Below are 18,071 nucleotides of genomic sequence, written 5' to 3'. Positions count from 1 at the left end.
ATTTTACCCCTTCCTGATCATCCTGATTTAAAAAATACACAATTCTATTTTCGTTGAGTTCACAGTAGCACATTTTATCAGTGACCTACTTTCTAGTTCCAGGAAGCACCTGTCATATATTCCCGAGCTATATCTAGAAACTGATATTTTTACCATTTCTGTTAAAACCACTGTTGTGAAACTGTAGCACTGCAAAAAGTATTTAATTTGGAAATATCACCTGTTTAATAAATATGGAATTTTACATTATTTTTTCAATATTTCTAAATTAATACAATGGGTACTCACAAATGATATCGTTGCCCAGCAACTTATATGACAACTGAAATAATTCGAAAACCCCAAATTGCTACATATTTTTCAAAACCTACCCATATCAATATCAAAAGGCTATAGCCTGAACTTCTTTTAAAAATTAACACTTTTCCTCTAAAATATTTCCTTTACAGATAGCCCTGATTTATATCTGAGAAAATAAATATGTTTTTCAGTTCTTTCACATAACGCCTATCGCTACTTTACGCAGTCCACATCTCTTACAGTGGAAATCAGGCAGATTGATGTCACCAAGGTTTATTTTTATTGACTTCCGGTGCAGAAATTTTGACAGCAGTAATGATGCTTGACGGAAGATTTATGGATATATATCAACTTTTAAACCATGTTAAAAGTTACATTAAGATTTTCTAGCTTATTTACTTAATTTGAAATCAGACTAAAACTGTCCTGCTTTGATTCGAGGTAAATTGTTTATTTCTACATTTTTAAAACAGCAGACACAATGTTTACACTGGTGTGTATTTACTTGTTAGGATTATGTTGCATGCAAAAATTTACAGGTCACCATTTCCATAATAGCTCGAGAATACATGTATGTTGAGAACACATGACGTCGGGATAGTTTAGTTGACCCTACATTCGGCCCTGGAAAGGGCATTAATCATTCGTTAGGGGTAAACAAATTAAGTCTTCTTCTTAAGGGTGCACCTAACTATGTTCATGTGAAATTTCACAGTTGTAATGAAGGAAATGAAAGAGAAAATGGCGAAAAACCTCTAAAAGCGTCCGGTTGGTGGCCCCTGACCAGTATGGGTAACTGCAGCTGGTAGGTTAGAGTCCTACATTGACTGGGTAGATGATTTTCTCACCAAAATATAACATTAGTAAAGCAATAAATCCATATCTGGATAATAATGTAGATATCAGCTGTTTTAGGCCAGCTGACAGTGACATCCTCAACACTGCTCAATTTTGCCCAAACTTAATTTTTTGTAAGTTATATATACATGTAACAGGTCAGATTTACGCTTAAAATATTTTCTTTAACTATTCTTGTTTCATTTGTTGTTGTAATTTATGGGCGCCGCCATACTGTCTTCTTCGCCGAATGTGTTTTACTACGGATCAATTCATTTGTTAATAATAATGTTTAAAGTATTTTCATTGGTTTATGTTAGATCCAATTATTAATTGTTTATACCTGTCATGTGACTATGCGCGGGAAATTTCATTTATATACCCGTGCATAGTATTTTGTTAGTTAGATAGGCTGTACCGGGCAACCGGTACGTCACCGAAGCCTAAGAGCTTCATTTGTTTAATTGAGATCATTCTCACATAATACTTGCTTATAGCAAAACTCTAAAACTGAAACATCAGATTAATTTCCTTTCTCTTCTTTAGATTAATAATTAAAATTCTACTTTTTATTCTTAAAGTTTCTTTGTTTATTTAAATTTAAATAAATTCTGAATAAATATAGATTTATATAGCCTAGATTAATTCTATAAATAAAAGTGTAGCACTAAGTTGTTGACTCTTGTCTTCATTGTAGTTTAGAGAAATTCCCCAGAAATATATCGGTCATTATAGATCATAAATCAGTTCTACCACATACGATCACCCATCATTCTACATAAAGATATATTCCCAGCTGAGGTTCGAGCCAGTCTAACTAGAGCCTGGTACATTGGTGCCGTGACCAATTGACTAGTAATAAAACCGACCAATTAGCTGGTGTAGAATAATTACAAATTTGCTAGTAGAAATATAACGTAACCTTTTCATTTTTCTCCGATTTTATAAACTCTACATACAGGACAGAGTCATACAACTTTAAATTATCAAATAAAATTATATAAATAAGGAAAATCAGTGCTACAATCCCGTCCCTAGATTTGCCACTATAATGCCACCCTTTTCAATGGTGGAGTATTTAGACAATTTTCCACCAAAATGCCACGTAAAATGCCACCAAAATGGTGAAAAAATGAAAAGGACAGTGGCAAACCTGTTTTCCACTAAATTCCACCTCTTTCCACTTGTGTACACCTTTAGGTGGCAATAAGTGGAGTATTTAGACAGTTTAACACCAATATGCCACCATTATGGTGGAAAATTTGTTTGCCACTTAATTCCACCAATAGCCACCTTCATGGTGGCAGTAAGTGGAGTATTTAGACAAATTACCACTAAAATGCCACCATTATGGTGTAAAAATATTTTCCACTAAACGCCACTTACTTCCACCAATTGCCACCTAACAGGTGGCAGTAAGCAGACAAAATTTCACCAAAACGCCACTATGGTGGCTGTCCTATTTTCCACTAAATGCCACCAAATAGCTGGCTATAGTAGGAAAATACGATCGGCTGCACCTGCTGAATCTGAAAAACTCAGTAGTAAGCAAAAGTCAAATTATATTAATATATTTTTTATTTTTATGAAAAATCAAAGACTCTTCACAAGAAATCACAAAAGATCTGAACACAGAATCAGGATGTTGTCAATGCAGTCTTATTTTTTCATATTCCATGATGGCTTAAGTAGATGGCGAATGACTCTCCAAATTTCACTCCTTTGGATGTAAGGCCATTTTTCCAGCACACAATCTGTAACAGCAAACCATACAATGTCATCTATTAATAGATATATTTTTCTAACATTCTGAATAATTTTGCAGAAAATTGTAAATTTCTTCTAGAAAATATATGAAATCCAAAGACTAAACTGTAACTCACTGACATAACAAAGAACTCTACAAACTTAATCTATGTCAAATACTGTGAAATCATTTAAATTCGCTGGCATGAAATTTCAAGCAAACGTAAAAAGGACGGTTTCGCGCGGGCTTTAATTCGCACATTTTCAATTTATAAATGAAAAAATAAATTAAAAAATAATAACAGCGCGGTCTTAAATTCACGCATCGGTTCTAGCGCGAAATACGCGAAAATTCATCCTACACGAATAAAAATGATTTCACAGTAATATGCAACATCTTTATTATAACTGTGAGAAGTTTCATCAAAATCTACATTGTAGAAAAAATTCTATTCACTCAAACGGTTACATTGTTTTGTGGAAATATATGCATCTTGAATCAATAACAAGAATTTGAGAATTGATGAAAGATGTGGAAGCACCATTGCTCTAAGTGTAGTGTATTTACACTTGTGTCAGATTTCATGAATATTTATCAATGAATTAATTGTTATGTAGGAATTTATGGATTGAAAAACAATTAAAGGGCAATAACTTTGGTTACTGAAGTGATCCTGATGGAAATTGAACAAGCAGTGCTGTCCTGTAGTGATCTACATTTTTGTAAAGTCCATCAATAGATGCAGGAAAAATCCCTATTTTTTACCGAATCAAGGGGAAATACTTCTTTTACTAGGTCAATAATTGAGCAGTGTTAAGCAGTGTTAATGAGCTTATAATAATTACATGAGGTTTAGTGATTATATAGACAAAGCTATAAAAATATTTTTCCAATTACAAGCATTTTCAGTTAATCCGATGGACAGATAAAAAAGAAAGGACAACGCCAAAAATAATATCCCTCCGCCTTTGACACTTGGGTTTTTCATCACATTTATAATTAATATTTATCACATAATATGCCAGGAATTTCTATTAATTGGTGTATTTCTTTAAAAATTAAGGGTTATTTAATATTAGCTTTTATAAAAACATATAATATTTACCTGATTCAAAATTATCTTGATATGTTTCTTTTATGCAGTAATAAGCTGTATGCTGCTCAGGGATATACCGTCAGGCAGGCATATCATGTCACAAAGTTGCACTTTTTTCACAGAAGGTACCTGGTATGAACAGTTTAAAGTACATATTGTATCCCAAGTGCTAATCAATAATGTAAATAATTACAAAATGATACAATTTTACAAACAGTGTTATAAACATGTCATCAGATTGAGCTATATTCCAGAAAATATATCTGGGATTTATCCATCTGCCAAACTTCCTAAGACATAAAAGGAGATGTGTTGACTTTAATTCAAAGCAGTTTGGTAAATGTTGTTTCAAATTCAAGTATTTGTTAAGTGTAAGTAGTTAAGACAATGTTAAAGACAGTAATAATTAAAAAAAAAATAAACAGTATAAACTTGTTACCTCTCACAATGTGTTTCCAGTTTCTCCCAGGCTGACTCACCAAATGCCAGATTTCAAAATTTGGTATTACTACACAGATAAATTGATTCCACACATACACTTTCTTGGTCAGCTAAAGAAGGTGTCAAATCCTCAAGTTGAAAAGCTATTGTAAAAACATCCTTTTTATAAACACTTCTTTTTTGTTCAATTAATGAAGAGAATAGGCAAGAACTATTTCTTTGCATCTGACCTGATGTTTGCCTGCATATATAAATCTTAACTGACCCAAATTCCACCTGGGGTTGTTTCTATACATTTGTGTGGGAGCCTGTAACTTGATCTATCATTAATCTTATCTTTAACCAATTTTCACTCATGCAGAAATAATACACTGCAGACACATTTCAAAATGATCTTTTCAGATTCAGCTAGTACAGCCAATTTCCACTAGTTGCCACCTATTTTCGTACTTTTCTGTCTTTCATTGAATAGAATGCAAAGCTATAATAAGCAATAAATATTCTGTCTCACAAAAGAACAAAAATTCAATTTTTCTGTATACCATTCTGAATATTATTTTTGTCCAGCTAGAGTCAGCATAGACTTATTCTCATTTTAATGAAACCCTTTGAAGAAGGAGCCTGGGTATAGGCTGTTTTGCAGATGTTGGTCAGTCTGTCGGTCATTTGGTATGTTGACCAATTGGTTTCCGGATGATAACTCAAGAATGCTTGGGCCTAAGATCATGAAACTTTATATGTAGGTTGGTCATGACCAGCAGTGACCCATATTGACTTGGAGGCCAGTAGGTCAAAGGTCAAAATCACAGCGACCTGGAACAGTTAAACAGTTTCCAGATGATAACTCAATGGTCAAAGGTCTAGGTCACATTGACCCAGAACACTAGAACGTTTTTTGCCCAATAACTAGAGAACGCTTTGGTCTAAGATCACATTTGATACAGAAGTCACTTATGACTGGTAAATGGCCCATAATTATTGATTTAATGGTAGTACATCAAACATCCAGTGCACAGTGACCAAATGATTTTTGTTTCTTGTACAGTTACTGAATACATCAAGTGGGGGTGGGGAGCATTTTGTGTTCTACGAGCTGTTGTCAATGTGCAGTTTTAGCAAAGTCAGGTTCCGTGTCAATTAGGCCTGAAGTTTGAAGTATAGTGTCCATTATACCTTGATTCCAACCCGAGTCCATGTGAAGATTTTTGTACAGGGTAATCCAATGTCTTACAGTTCTCTTTTAAATCAAACATCACAAAAATTTCTAAGTTTTTTTCCACCTATTCGCCACCAAGAAAATTTGCTAAGTCCCTATTTTCCACTAAACGCCACTCGATTTCCACCATGAAAAAAAAACTATGTTCTACTTTCCACCAATTTACACCTTTCTACCACCATAAAGAAAAACTATGTTCAAATTTACACCTAATGCCACCTAAATGCCACCAAAATAAAGTGGCTTTTGGTGGGAAATTTACCACTTAGGTGAAAAAAGAGCTGAATTACACCAAACGCCAACTAATGCCACCTATTTCCACCAACTGCCACCCTTTTTTCATGGAAATAAGTGGCAAAGAGTGGCATTAGGTGGCAAATCTAGGGACGGGATGACTACTACTATAATAAATAAAACGTCTATCTGTTAAATTTGTATAAAATACATGTACGCTTAAATAAAGTGTATCAAGAAGATAAATTATAAATAGGTTGTGTATACAGTACATGTATAAAGTAGGGTAAAGTTATTGTGTATTAGTATGGCAGAACAAAGCACATCGTTTCATACCGACGGTATCGGTTATACAAATGTAGATAGTCATATGTATGCTAGTGCGTGCACGGGTTCTGTGTTTTTACCAAGGAGTGAAAGTTATCCACATACTTGTGTGTTTTCGCCTATAAGAAGACCTGAAGGTATCGTAACTTCTCATGTAAATTCTCCAAGAATTGGCTTTGATGAAACGTATTATGAATTACCTGCTAGATTACGGAATATAAATTATGCTGGTTCTTACATAGAAGAACCCATTGCAAGTGACACAACTAGGTTGTATCGAAGCAGAGAACATGGCGTTACTTTTGAATTAGGGCATCAACAAACACATAACAGCATTGAAAGTCGTCCTACCTCTCGACCTGTTAGTACTTATTTAAATAGTCAAACGTTGCTACATAGCAGTAAAGAACCAAAAGTCAGGTACTATGATAGGCAAACAAGATTATTACAACCTGTTGACTGTATGGGCAATATGTCTCCGCATCATAGGCCCACAATTTTGAATGAGAACCGTCAGTATATGAATACACAAGCCAGGAACCCGGTATTCGAACCTAACAGAACACACTTTGATTCTCTCGGAACAAACAGATATACAGCACCGATAACTGTAAACACAATACAGACACCTTTATCCCATCCCATTGCACAAACAAACACGTTTGTACCTACAGGTGTACAGACAGGTAGCTCTATGAATAACCTGTATATACCCAATGATCGGAGTTATGGTGTTTATACTCAGACAGATCCTTCTTCACACGATAGGCTAGGAAATACAGTGTACAATGTTGGTAATTTTCAGCCTACCAAACATACAATGTTTGATGACAGTATGCAAAATACAGTTTATCCGCAGTCAAGCTATAATACTCCTCAGAAAACTAAGGAAATTAAGCCAGATAAGTTTGATGGTACCTCTAGTGAATGGCCAGATTATATTGTTCATTTTGAGCAGGTAGCTAGCTGGAATAATTGGGACAAAAGGCAAAAAGCGTGTATGTTGTCTATAAACCTTAGGGGTGAGGCACAAAGGCTTTTATCTACATTAAAGCCCGAACAAATGACAAACTACCTTGAAATTAAGAAAGTACTGACTCAAAGATTTTCCCCGCAGGAGAGAGAATTAGCTTTCAGGTGTGAATTTCGAACTAGGAAAAGACTAAAGGGTGAAACTGTTGCCGATTCTGGATATGTATTACGTAAGCTGGGACAAAAAGCTTTTCCGTCTATGCCTAGTACTGCGCTAGAAACATGTATAATTGATCAGTACATCCACGGATTAGGCAATTTTGATTTACAAAAACATGTTCAGTTTTTACATCCTGACTCGTTAGATAAGGCAATAAGTGCAGCCGTTGAGTATTGTGCTTTACAGGGTTCAGTAGATAAGATTTCGAAGCCTGAAAACACTGAAGTCAGGGAGACAACTCCATCATCCTTGTTAGAAAAAGATCAAGTTGCGTCCCTTAGATCGAAAAATCTTAAAGCGGATTGCAGTTTAGATGATTTACAAAAGATGTTATCCTCTCTGCTTGATCAAAAATTAGACCAAAAATTGACTGAAAAATTGTCGTATATACAGAGTAACGCTTATAAACGTAATCAAAGCCCAAAAAGGACCGATCCTGTGCAACCTTACGGCGCAAATGCACAGCAACAGAGTAAAGGGTTCGAACCGAGACAAGGCCCAAGTAGAAGGTCGGATATTGTGTGTGGTTATTGTAATAAGAAAGGGCATGTAGAGTCACGTTGCTATAATAACCCAGCAGCAATTCAACCGCAATATAGTTATTATACCCCGCAGGGACCCCAACCAAGACAAGGTTACGGACCAAAGTTCCAAGGACGTGAATTTTACTCACAAACACAGCCTCAATCGTACCAGGGAAACTAATTGAGACTGGGTTTGCGGCCGAAAATTCAGTCAATATTGTTTCAAATTGGCCAGAAAATAAAAAGTCAGATTGTTCCAAGCAAAATTCGGAATCGCAGATTCCCGCAGGTTCTACAAATATGCTTGCGAATCAGTGTATACCTGAAATTATAATAACCCCTCCCGTAAACACACAGTGTGAGAGTAGCAGTACAAACGCACTCGTAAAAGATCAAAAGTCAGTAAATAATGACATATTACAGTCAAGGTCAAGGTCGGATTGTACCTATAGTGAGGGTTGTTCAACAAATATGAATGTTTCTATGATAGAGAAAAGTTTGCAAAATACAGAAATTTTGAGACAGAGAGGTGAAGCTGAGAATGAGGGTTTTTCAAAGGCTGAAAATAAAAGTTATATGACAAATGAGAATGAGGGCTGTTTAAAGAGCTCAAAAACTGAAAATAAAAACTGTATGACAGAAAAGCTTAATAGTATTGATAGTGTGGGTCGACCAATCAGTTCAAAAACTGATAGTGAAAGTTGCATGTTAGGAAACCTGAATGTTGTTGAGACAGAGGGTTGTTCATCAAGTAGTAAAAGCAATAAGGGATGTTCACAAATGATTCAAAATGAGAACTTGACATCTAAAAGTAGTACCTTTACAATTACAAATGAAGATTATAAAGAGAGCCCTCAAACTTCTTCATGCTACTATGTCAAATGTTCCTTTGATCAAATTAAAGGAGGCATGCTTATTGACACAGGTAGTCCTGTATCAATTTTATCTAGTAAGGCATATGACAGAATGAAAAATAAACCAAACTTAAACCCAGTCAATGAAACATTGTGGTCTGCAAATGGTACTAGTTTACAAATAAAGGGTAAATGTAAACTTGTTTTTCATATTGAACATATTCCTGTAAGCCTAGATGTGTATGTCGCCAATGTGGAAGAAACGATAGGCATTTTAGGTCTTGATTTCTTTGAATGGTATGATGTTAGCTTGAAAATACCTAAACGCCTTTTAAAAACAAAACTCGGCAAAGTCAAACTTCACAGGTATCAGAGTTTATGTTGTGCTAGAATAGAAATCTCTGAATCTGTACTTGTTCCAGCTCAGTCTGAGATGTTTATACCAGCTCATATAAATGGGAACTATACAAATAAGATAAATATGTTAGATCCCTCCAGAGATTTTATTAGCAAAGGAATCTATATTGCACATTCATTAGTAGACACATGTGATGAAAATCTTACTTTGTCAGTTATGAATGTCAATGACTCTCCATTCAGAATAAAAATCAACACAATTATGGGAAACATGAGTCCAGTCAATGAGATATTTCTTGGCAATGAGACATTGCCAGATCAAAGTACTGGAAGTACTTTACCTGAGCATTTAAGACCCTTGGTTGATTAATTAACCTCAACCATTGATTCAAAACAAAAAGTTGAGGTTGAAAAATTATTAACCCAATTTCAAGATGTGTTTGTCGGACCTGATGGCAAACTAGGTCAAACAGATATTGCAGAACATTTCATTTACAATGGAAATGCTAAGCCAGTTCAGTGTAAACCAAGAAGAATACCTTTACATTTACAGGGTGTTGTTGATGAAGAAATTGATAAAATGTTGGAGAAAAAAGTTATTGAGCCTTGTAATTCTCCTTGGTCTTCAGGTATCTGCTTAGTGAAAAAGAAAGATAACTCTGTCAGGTTTTGTGTGGATCTGAGAGCCTTGAATTCTGTGACAATCTTTGATGCATATCCCTTACCTAGGATTGATGAAACTCTAGATAGACTTGCAAACAGCCATTTTTACCATTGTCTAGACTTAGCTTCGGGATATTGGCAATTGAAACTGAATGAGTTTGATGCACCAAAAACTAGTTTTAGAATTCCGTCACGTGGTCAATTTATGTTCAGAGTTGTCCCCTTCGGATTAAAAAACGCACCAGCTTCTTTTCAGCGGCTGATGGAGGCTGTCTTAGCTGGTCTTGGTTTTGATAAAGTACTAGTTTATTTGGATGATGTCTGTATTATGGGCAAATCTTTTATGAAGCACTTGAAAACCTGAGACTAGTCTTACTAAGGTTCAGACAAGCAAACTTGAAGTTAAAACCTAGTAAGTGTAAACTTTTTCAAACTAAGATAGTATTTCTAGGACATCAAGTATCAAGTCAAGGTATCACATCTGACCCTTCAAAAATAACATGTATTAAAGAATGGCCAGTACCTGGAAATAAGCATGAAGTAAAATCATGGTTAGGAATTTGTGGTTATTACAGGAGAATGATCAAAAACTTTGCAGAGATTGCTTTACCTCTCACTAGGCTGACAAGAAAAAAGGCTAAATTTAAATGGGGAGATGCTGAGCAGTTAGCTTTTGATAAGTTAAAAGCATCCTTAATAAGCCCGCCAATTCTTGCTTTTCCGCATGAAAATGGAAATTTCATCTTAGATACAGATGCAAGCGCAGACACCATTTCTGGTATTATTTCTCAAATACAAAATGGGCAAGAACGAGTTATTGCGTACGGTAGTAAGACATTAAATAATGCTCAACAGAATTATTGTGTCACAAAACGCGAGCTTTTAGCTGTAGTTCATTTTGTACAAGCTTACAAACATTACCTATTAGGAAAGAAATTTCTTATCAGGACTGATCACAAAAGCTTAATTCACTTACACAATTTCAAAGAACCAGAAGGCTTAATAGCTCGTTGGCTTAATGTGTTAGGAGCATATGAGTATGATATTGAGTACCGTGAAGGTTCAAAACATTTGAATGCAGATAGTCTTACAAGGCAAATTAAACGACGCTGTAACATATATGGTTGTACGGAATGCACAAACTGTAAGCATAAAAATGCTCAAAATGCAGATATGACTTCAAACAAGCCAGGTGATGAAACTGAAATAAGCTCAAGAGTAAAATCTTTAGTACAGTCAAAAGATGAAAATAACATTCAGCAAGATCAATGTAATGTACAAACACAGACTGAAACTTGTGAAGGTCAAGGTGACATGTGCTATTTCAGCAGTCCTTGCTCATGCATAAATTCAGTCAGTGCAAATGTTACTTGTGATTTATCAAATCCTGAGGTTAATTGGTTAAACTGCTGGTCTCATCAAGAGCTGATAAATTTACAGAAAAGTGATGTAGCCATAAAAGAAATTATCAGACTTAAACAAGAACAATCTGAAAAACCTGAAAAATCAAAATTGTCTATCATAGATTGTGATACAATTAAATTATGGCAAAACTGGGAAGTGCTTGAAGTTCATAAAAACCTTCTTTACTTCAAAAGTACAGACTGTAGTGGTCAGGGTTCTCTCAAACTGGTAGCCCCTGATAAGATTAGAAAGCACATTTTTGAGCATTTACATTGTCAAAGGTATGCAGGTCACTTAGGGAGAGACCGTACAATTGAAGCTGTTAAGCGCCGTTTCTTTTGGCCTGGTATGAATCAAGATATTGCAATGTGGGTTCGTCAGTGTGAAATGTGTGCACGTTGTAAACCTGGTCTTGGTAAAGGTAAATCAGCACTTAAACAGATTCGAGCCTACAGACCTATGGAAATTTGTGCTGTAGATATTTTAGGTCCCTTACCCTTAACAAAGAACAACAATGAATACATAATTGTCTGTGGTTGTTACTTTACTAAGTGGAAGATGGCTTTTGCATTACCTGATCAAACTGCATATACAGTAGCTGACACACTTATCACCAACGTTTTCCTTCAGTATGGTTTTCCTGCACAATTACATACTGACCAAGGGAGAAATTTTGAATCCCGTTTATTTTCTGCAATGTGTGATATCTTGCAAATTGAAAAAACACATACCTGTCCCTATAACGCAAAATCAGATGGAATGATAGAGCGCTGTAATAAAACACTCATACAAATGTTAACCAGCTTTGTTTCTTCTGAAATAAATTTCAGAGACTGGGATGACCACCTCCCCTATGTTATGGCAGCTTATAGGGCCACTGAACATTCCAGTACAGGATGTACACCAAATTTACTCATGCTAGGTAGAAACATAGAGTACCCCATTGATTTAATGGTTGGTCCCCCTCCTGGTCAGTATGACATTGAATGTCCCATTGAATACATTGAGTGGGTCAAGTCTACAATGCGCGATGCTTTCTTGTTCGCAAATGATCATTTAGACATATCTGCCACTAGACAGAAACGATACTATGATAGAGGCTTAAAACCAAGAGAATTTTGTACTGGTGATTGGGTTTGGAGATGGTATCCTCCAACTGCAAATCAAAAATTAGGTTTGGGGTGGACGGGTCCATACCTAATTATTGAAAAACTTACATACTTAACATACAGGATACAAAAATCCAAGGACTCAAAGCAAATAGTAGTCCATGTTGATCACCTTAAGCCTTATGAGGGTATTCCCAGACCTGAGAATTGGTTAGAAGATAACCTTACCATTGATCCTGATGAAGTGAATAATGATGTCACAATTGTAGATGATGTCATATATGATGTCACGAATTCTGACATTTCTCAAAATGAGACAGATACATGTCAATCTAAGAGTAGTGATTACACAGTGCCATTTGTTCCAAGATCAAGAAGGGAACGTAGCGTCAAACCAAGACAAATGTATAGTCCTGACTAAAATTATCTATAAAAGATAATTTAAAACAAGTTGTATTCAATACAGCACAGATGTTTTTAATCTATTGCTTAAAATACAGTTATTTTAAAAGTAAACATATCAGCACAATTTTGTGTAAAAATGTAATGTTATTTGTAAATTCATGAAATTGCATTATATGTAAATGTAATAAGTCATGAAACTTGTAAATTTATAATTGTATACCAGTCATGGAACTTGTTTTATGTTTAATGATGCTGATTATTATGTTGTATTACTTTATACTTGTGTGTAAAAAAAAAAAAAAAAAAAAAAAAAAAAAAAAATCAACATACAATAGTATGTCGAGTTAAAACTCAAAAGGGAGATAAATTCTGCAACTATAAATACAAGTTTAAAAGAGTTGTCTTTCTTGTAAAAATTATTTATCTATAAAATGTATATAAATTATGTAAAAATATAATAATAATAAAAGATGATGTATAAATATAATCATTAATGTAAAATAAAAATCAATAAATAAGGTATAAATTAGTATGAAAATGCTTTAAAAAGTTTGAAAATAAGGAAATAAACAGTATGTATTTTGTTTATTCATTCTAATTATATTTTCTGTTTGAAATTAAATCTTTGCCTTGCCAATTTCAGTTATCATGGCTCAACAAATGTTAGAGGCAGCTGACAGACCTTTATGGCCGGAACAAGGGATGGAATGCCCTGTACCCCACTGCTCAACAGGGAAATTTTTCAGTCGTTATGACAGATTCAGTGAACATTGGGCAAGGGTACATCTGCCAGTAGTAAACATTTTCAAATGTATGAAATGTTCCACTGTAGTCTTCAGGGGTAATGAGGCTCGGCAGCACAGTAAACGCAACGGGTCACAACACTTGTGCGAGGTGTCTAGGATTGCAAATCCGAAATATATTAGCCCGGCAGGAGTCAGTAAGCCACGCTTCCCCTCACATCAAGAAAGGAGGGATATGGAGGAAGAAAGGCAGGTCAAAAATGAGAGAGAAAAACAACACAGGAAGGAGGAAGATAGGGAGGCTAGGAGAAATGTTCAACGTGTGGAACTGTATGGACTAAATGCAATGTCACCTATTGAATTAGATTATTATGACGAAATTAGCCACTGGTAGTGTCAAGTGTTATTATTTTTCATTTACTTATAGTGCTACAGTTATATGGTTTTTTTTGGAACACACTATTTTGTCAGTTATTTTTGGATTTATTTCCACATTGAAATTTCTATCTTTTTATTATAGAACTATAAATAAATTGTTACTTAAAGAATCTATAGTTATTATTTACTACTTTATAATTTAAGAGTTAAATGTTATGTCAGTAGGTTTTAAAGTACTTTATAATTTAATTTTAGGACTATTTGTTCTTTGCATTTTTGGTTTTGATTATGATTAAGTAACTCCTTAACTTAAGTCAAGACTTAAGTCATCATTAAATATATATCTACTTTCATTCCTTATTCACATAGATTTTTCATTACGTATTAAAATATTTTGCAATATTTTAATTTATTTAAGGAGAAAGGAATGTAACAGGTCAGATTTACGCTTAAAATATTTTCTTTAACTATTCTTGTTTCATTTGTTGTTGTAATTTATGGGCGCCGCCATATTGTCTTCTTCGCCGAATGTGTTTTACTACGGATCAATTCATTTGTTAATAATAATGTTTAAAGTATTTTCATTGGTTTATGTTAGATCCAATTATTAATTGTTTATACCTGTCATGTGACTATGCGCGGGAAATTTCATTTATATACCCGTGCATAGTATTTTGTTAGTTAGATAGGCTGTACCGGGCAACCGGTACGTCACCGAAGCCTAAGAGCTTCATTTGTTTAATTGAGATCATTCTCACATAATACTTGCTTATAGCAAAACTCTAAAACTGAAACATCAGATTAATTTCCCTTCTCTTCTTTAGATTAATAATTAAAATTCTACTTTTTATTCTTTAAGTTTCTTTGTTTATTTAAATTTAAATAAATTGTGAATAAATATAGATTTATATAGCCTAGATTAATTCTATAAATAAAAGTGTAGCATTAAGTTGTTGACTCTTGTCTTCATTGTAGTTTAGAGAAATTCCCCAGAAATATATCGGTCATTATAGATCATAAATCAGTTCTACCACATACGATCACCCATCATTCTACATAAAGATATATTCCCAGCTGAGGTTCGAGCCAGTCTAACTAGAGCCTGGTACATACAGTAGCATTTAATTACTCGAAATATTTATTACCATATTCTACACCACCAATAAAGTAAAATAAGCCGAGTGTTATATAAGAAAGCCGCTTTTTCCATTTAATTTCCATCTTCTTGCTGCTCGCGAAATCCAGTGCCAATTGTACCGGAAACCGCAAACATATTTTCACGCAATTTAACACAATTCACTGTTATTTACCAAAAAGTAAGTATGATTACCCTAAATGTGTACGCTTTTTGTTTATAATTAGGAGAACATTGGGCGTATCAAAACAAAAAATGTTACTAAAGAAAGTTAATAAAAAAAACATCCTCTGTCAGGGAAATCTCGATATCGGATTATTCCCCTGAAAGCCGCCCTCCCCCAATTTAGTATCCAAGACTTTTCAGATTTTATTTACTTCACAATGTTCAGCGTGTGGCGGCCGTAAAAAGTAGCACCGACTTCTTATCAGGGTTGTTATATCTTCTGGTCCTTCAGAATCATTGATTTCAACTCATTTAGATTTGAAGATTGAATACTGCTTTTAGTCGGTGCTAGGGGCGTGGGAAGTGTTGTATTTCCCAGTAGATCTACTAGCTGCTCATGAATAGACTCAATCAAACAGAGTCTGCAATTTTCACTGTTTGCCTTGTTGTCGGTGCTTCCGATCGAGGGGTGTACTTTTCAGATTTTATTCCACCCACGTCAATTTTTAAATATTTTGTTTCTTAAACCAAAGAGCTATATCCCTGTAAACATGAAGTCATTGGGCCAACGTTGGAAAACCGTCAAAGGATAATCGTTGTTGGGCCACTGTTGGCCCAACAATAATAAATAAGTATTGTAAATACAGCTGTTGGACCAGCGTTGAACCAACTCTGAATTTCAGCTGGAACAACTGATACGGGGACTGGAAACAGGCATTTATCTTATCTGATGCTGTCGTCCAATCGAAGCGTATGCCGTAGGTTATTCTGCTATTACTCAAACACTTACGCCTTACAGTTTAACTCGTCCTTTTAGTGAAAATCTGGGAAAGCATTTGTTGAATTTTTTGTTGAAAACAAAAGTTCTGCCATGAAATTATTGCCTGCATCTGTTTTTAAATGGAAAATATCTACATTAATGTTACTTTTCGCCCTGTGAAATGGCTAAATCTAGACTTGTCTTACCCAGAGAGAAAGATGTCGTTTTTTACATGATATTTGCCTTGTTGATTCAGAGTATTTAGAATAAAAAAATTAGGACATATTTTAATGAAAATAGCAAGTCAAAACTGTAAACTGTTGCCTGAAAATATTTGTTTATGATATTGCTCTGTTCTTCACCATTTAAATGCGTGTTAAACCTAGATGATTTTCTGCAGTTTTATCTAAAAGTTCGGAATACTAAATGTAACTTCGTTGTCGGCCTTTTTTTAAAAAAAGATATTGTTATTTTAATTTAAATACATTGTATTTTTCACACATCAGTTTTAAGATTAAATTTATTAAACTTATTTTTGGAGTTTAAACAACAATTTCGTTTGAAACATTCCCTACGTTCAAGAAGAATGTTTGTTTCTGTATGTAGAAATCTGACATTATAAACAATAATTATAATTATGGCTCTACAAGATTAAGCAAAGTGTCAGCTTTCTGTTATTTTCCATTTTGTTTATTCAAATCCAACAACAATCGGCCCTTTGATAAAGGTTTGAAGTTGCGTGGTAAAATATTTCTTCAGGGAAGTGAGCTCGAGTTAATTCATAATAATTAAGCATATCACCACATGCAGTCGCATGCTGTTTTTGCTTCAGAATCCCTTTAGATCAATCTCTGATCATCTAATTATCGCCACTTAACATGTGACTGGTAAACCCTTTGAACAATAAGTGTTATAGCTCCATGATTAACATGAGGTAATATGCTAATTACGCGCTAATCGATAGTGGCGAAAACAAAATATCGATCTCTAACGACTGGTCGATATTTACAGGTATGGACGACAGCATAGTACAGATAAATGTATTGATTTATACGGAGTTTCTGCTCCCCGTATTAGACCTTCCTGATTTCAGTCACAGATATCTCTGCATTGGCCCAATATTGATTTTCAGAGAAAGACTTATACAGAGAAAACATCGCTGGTCCAACGTTGGCCCATTATAGAAGTAATAATATAATAATTATATATTTTACAGGTGACTGTTTTATCACAAGCCCCATACAGGTATACACGTTGTGTATGTGTAACATGCAATATTTAATTAATAATTAAATACTTTTCTGCACCAATTCGTAATCAGTTAAATTTGGGCTAATTAAATTTAAAACTTATCCGCAGCTGAAATGACATTTTGAACTATTTCAAATCTACTACCTTGAAAAAAAATTGTGAAAAAAAAATATTGAAAAAAAAACACTACTAACTCTATAACAAATATCTAATTTTATACAGTCATAAAATGTTTACAATAAATCTGTTGAGTATTCCAGAACATGAACTCTCGTTAACCCGGGTTATGCAAGAAATCCTAGGCCAGATTTCTAGCTGCATATATGTGAAGTAAAGGAAACTATTATACATGTGATAGATCTAGAGTTAACCAAAACCCGGTCTACCAGCTATAAACTGTAAGTAGAAGTTTTTGAATATTTTTTGATAAAGTTTTGGAATCTTACAGAGAATTTCTTAATTTTATCCTGTATGCAAGTAATATCCATGTGACTTGAACACATGTTAAATACTTCTATCTAAAGCTGGCGGATGGCACTTGTGTTGAGTATTAAATTCTTTAAATAAAATAACTCATATTCTCGTTAATTCTAACATATTTTTCTCGGTTAAATACAGACAAAAATAAATTTCATACATTTTACGCAAGTTTATGTCCAGAGGTTTATGTGCATTTCTTTAGTTATTGTTATCAATTTGACGTAGATGGTTTAATCAACATTATGATTTTTTTTACAGGGTGCTGTTCAAGAGAGTAATAATGGAGTGCCTAGCACTGTGGTGCACAAGAAAAAACAAGAATAAAAAAAGCAGCAACTTCAGTGAGAAAAGAAAACAATCAAACAGAACTTGGATATATAATAAGTTAATATACAGACAGTAATTCACTTTAGTAGAATTTAATCAGTGACTGAAAAAAGAAAAATATCTAGA

General features: G+C 34.2%; 1 protein-coding gene across 1 annotated transcript in view; it reads right to left on the bottom strand.

Annotated features, from left to right (window-relative positions):
* Positions 1 to 15,086, bottom strand: part of LOC123526283 (uncharacterized) — a 65,333-nt gene extending 50,247 nt beyond the window's left edge. Inside the window, exon 1 of the mRNA XM_045305375.2 lies at positions 14,973 to 15,086. Within this exon, the coding sequence (XP_045161310.2) occupies positions 14,973 to 15,048 (76 nt within the window). The 5' untranslated portion in view covers positions 15,049 to 15,086. The remainder of the gene's footprint in view (positions 1 to 14,972) is intronic.
* Positions 15,087 to 18,071: the final 2,985 nt, after the last annotated feature.

Source organism: Mercenaria mercenaria, chromosome 14 (genome assembly GCF_021730395.1).
Source record: "Mercenaria mercenaria strain notata chromosome 14, MADL_Memer_1, whole genome shotgun sequence".
NCBI classification, from domain to species: domain Eukaryota; kingdom Metazoa; phylum Mollusca; class Bivalvia; order Venerida; family Veneridae; genus Mercenaria; species Mercenaria mercenaria.
Note: the sequence above shows the minus strand (reverse complement) of the source record. Positions and strands in the feature narration are given on the sequence as shown.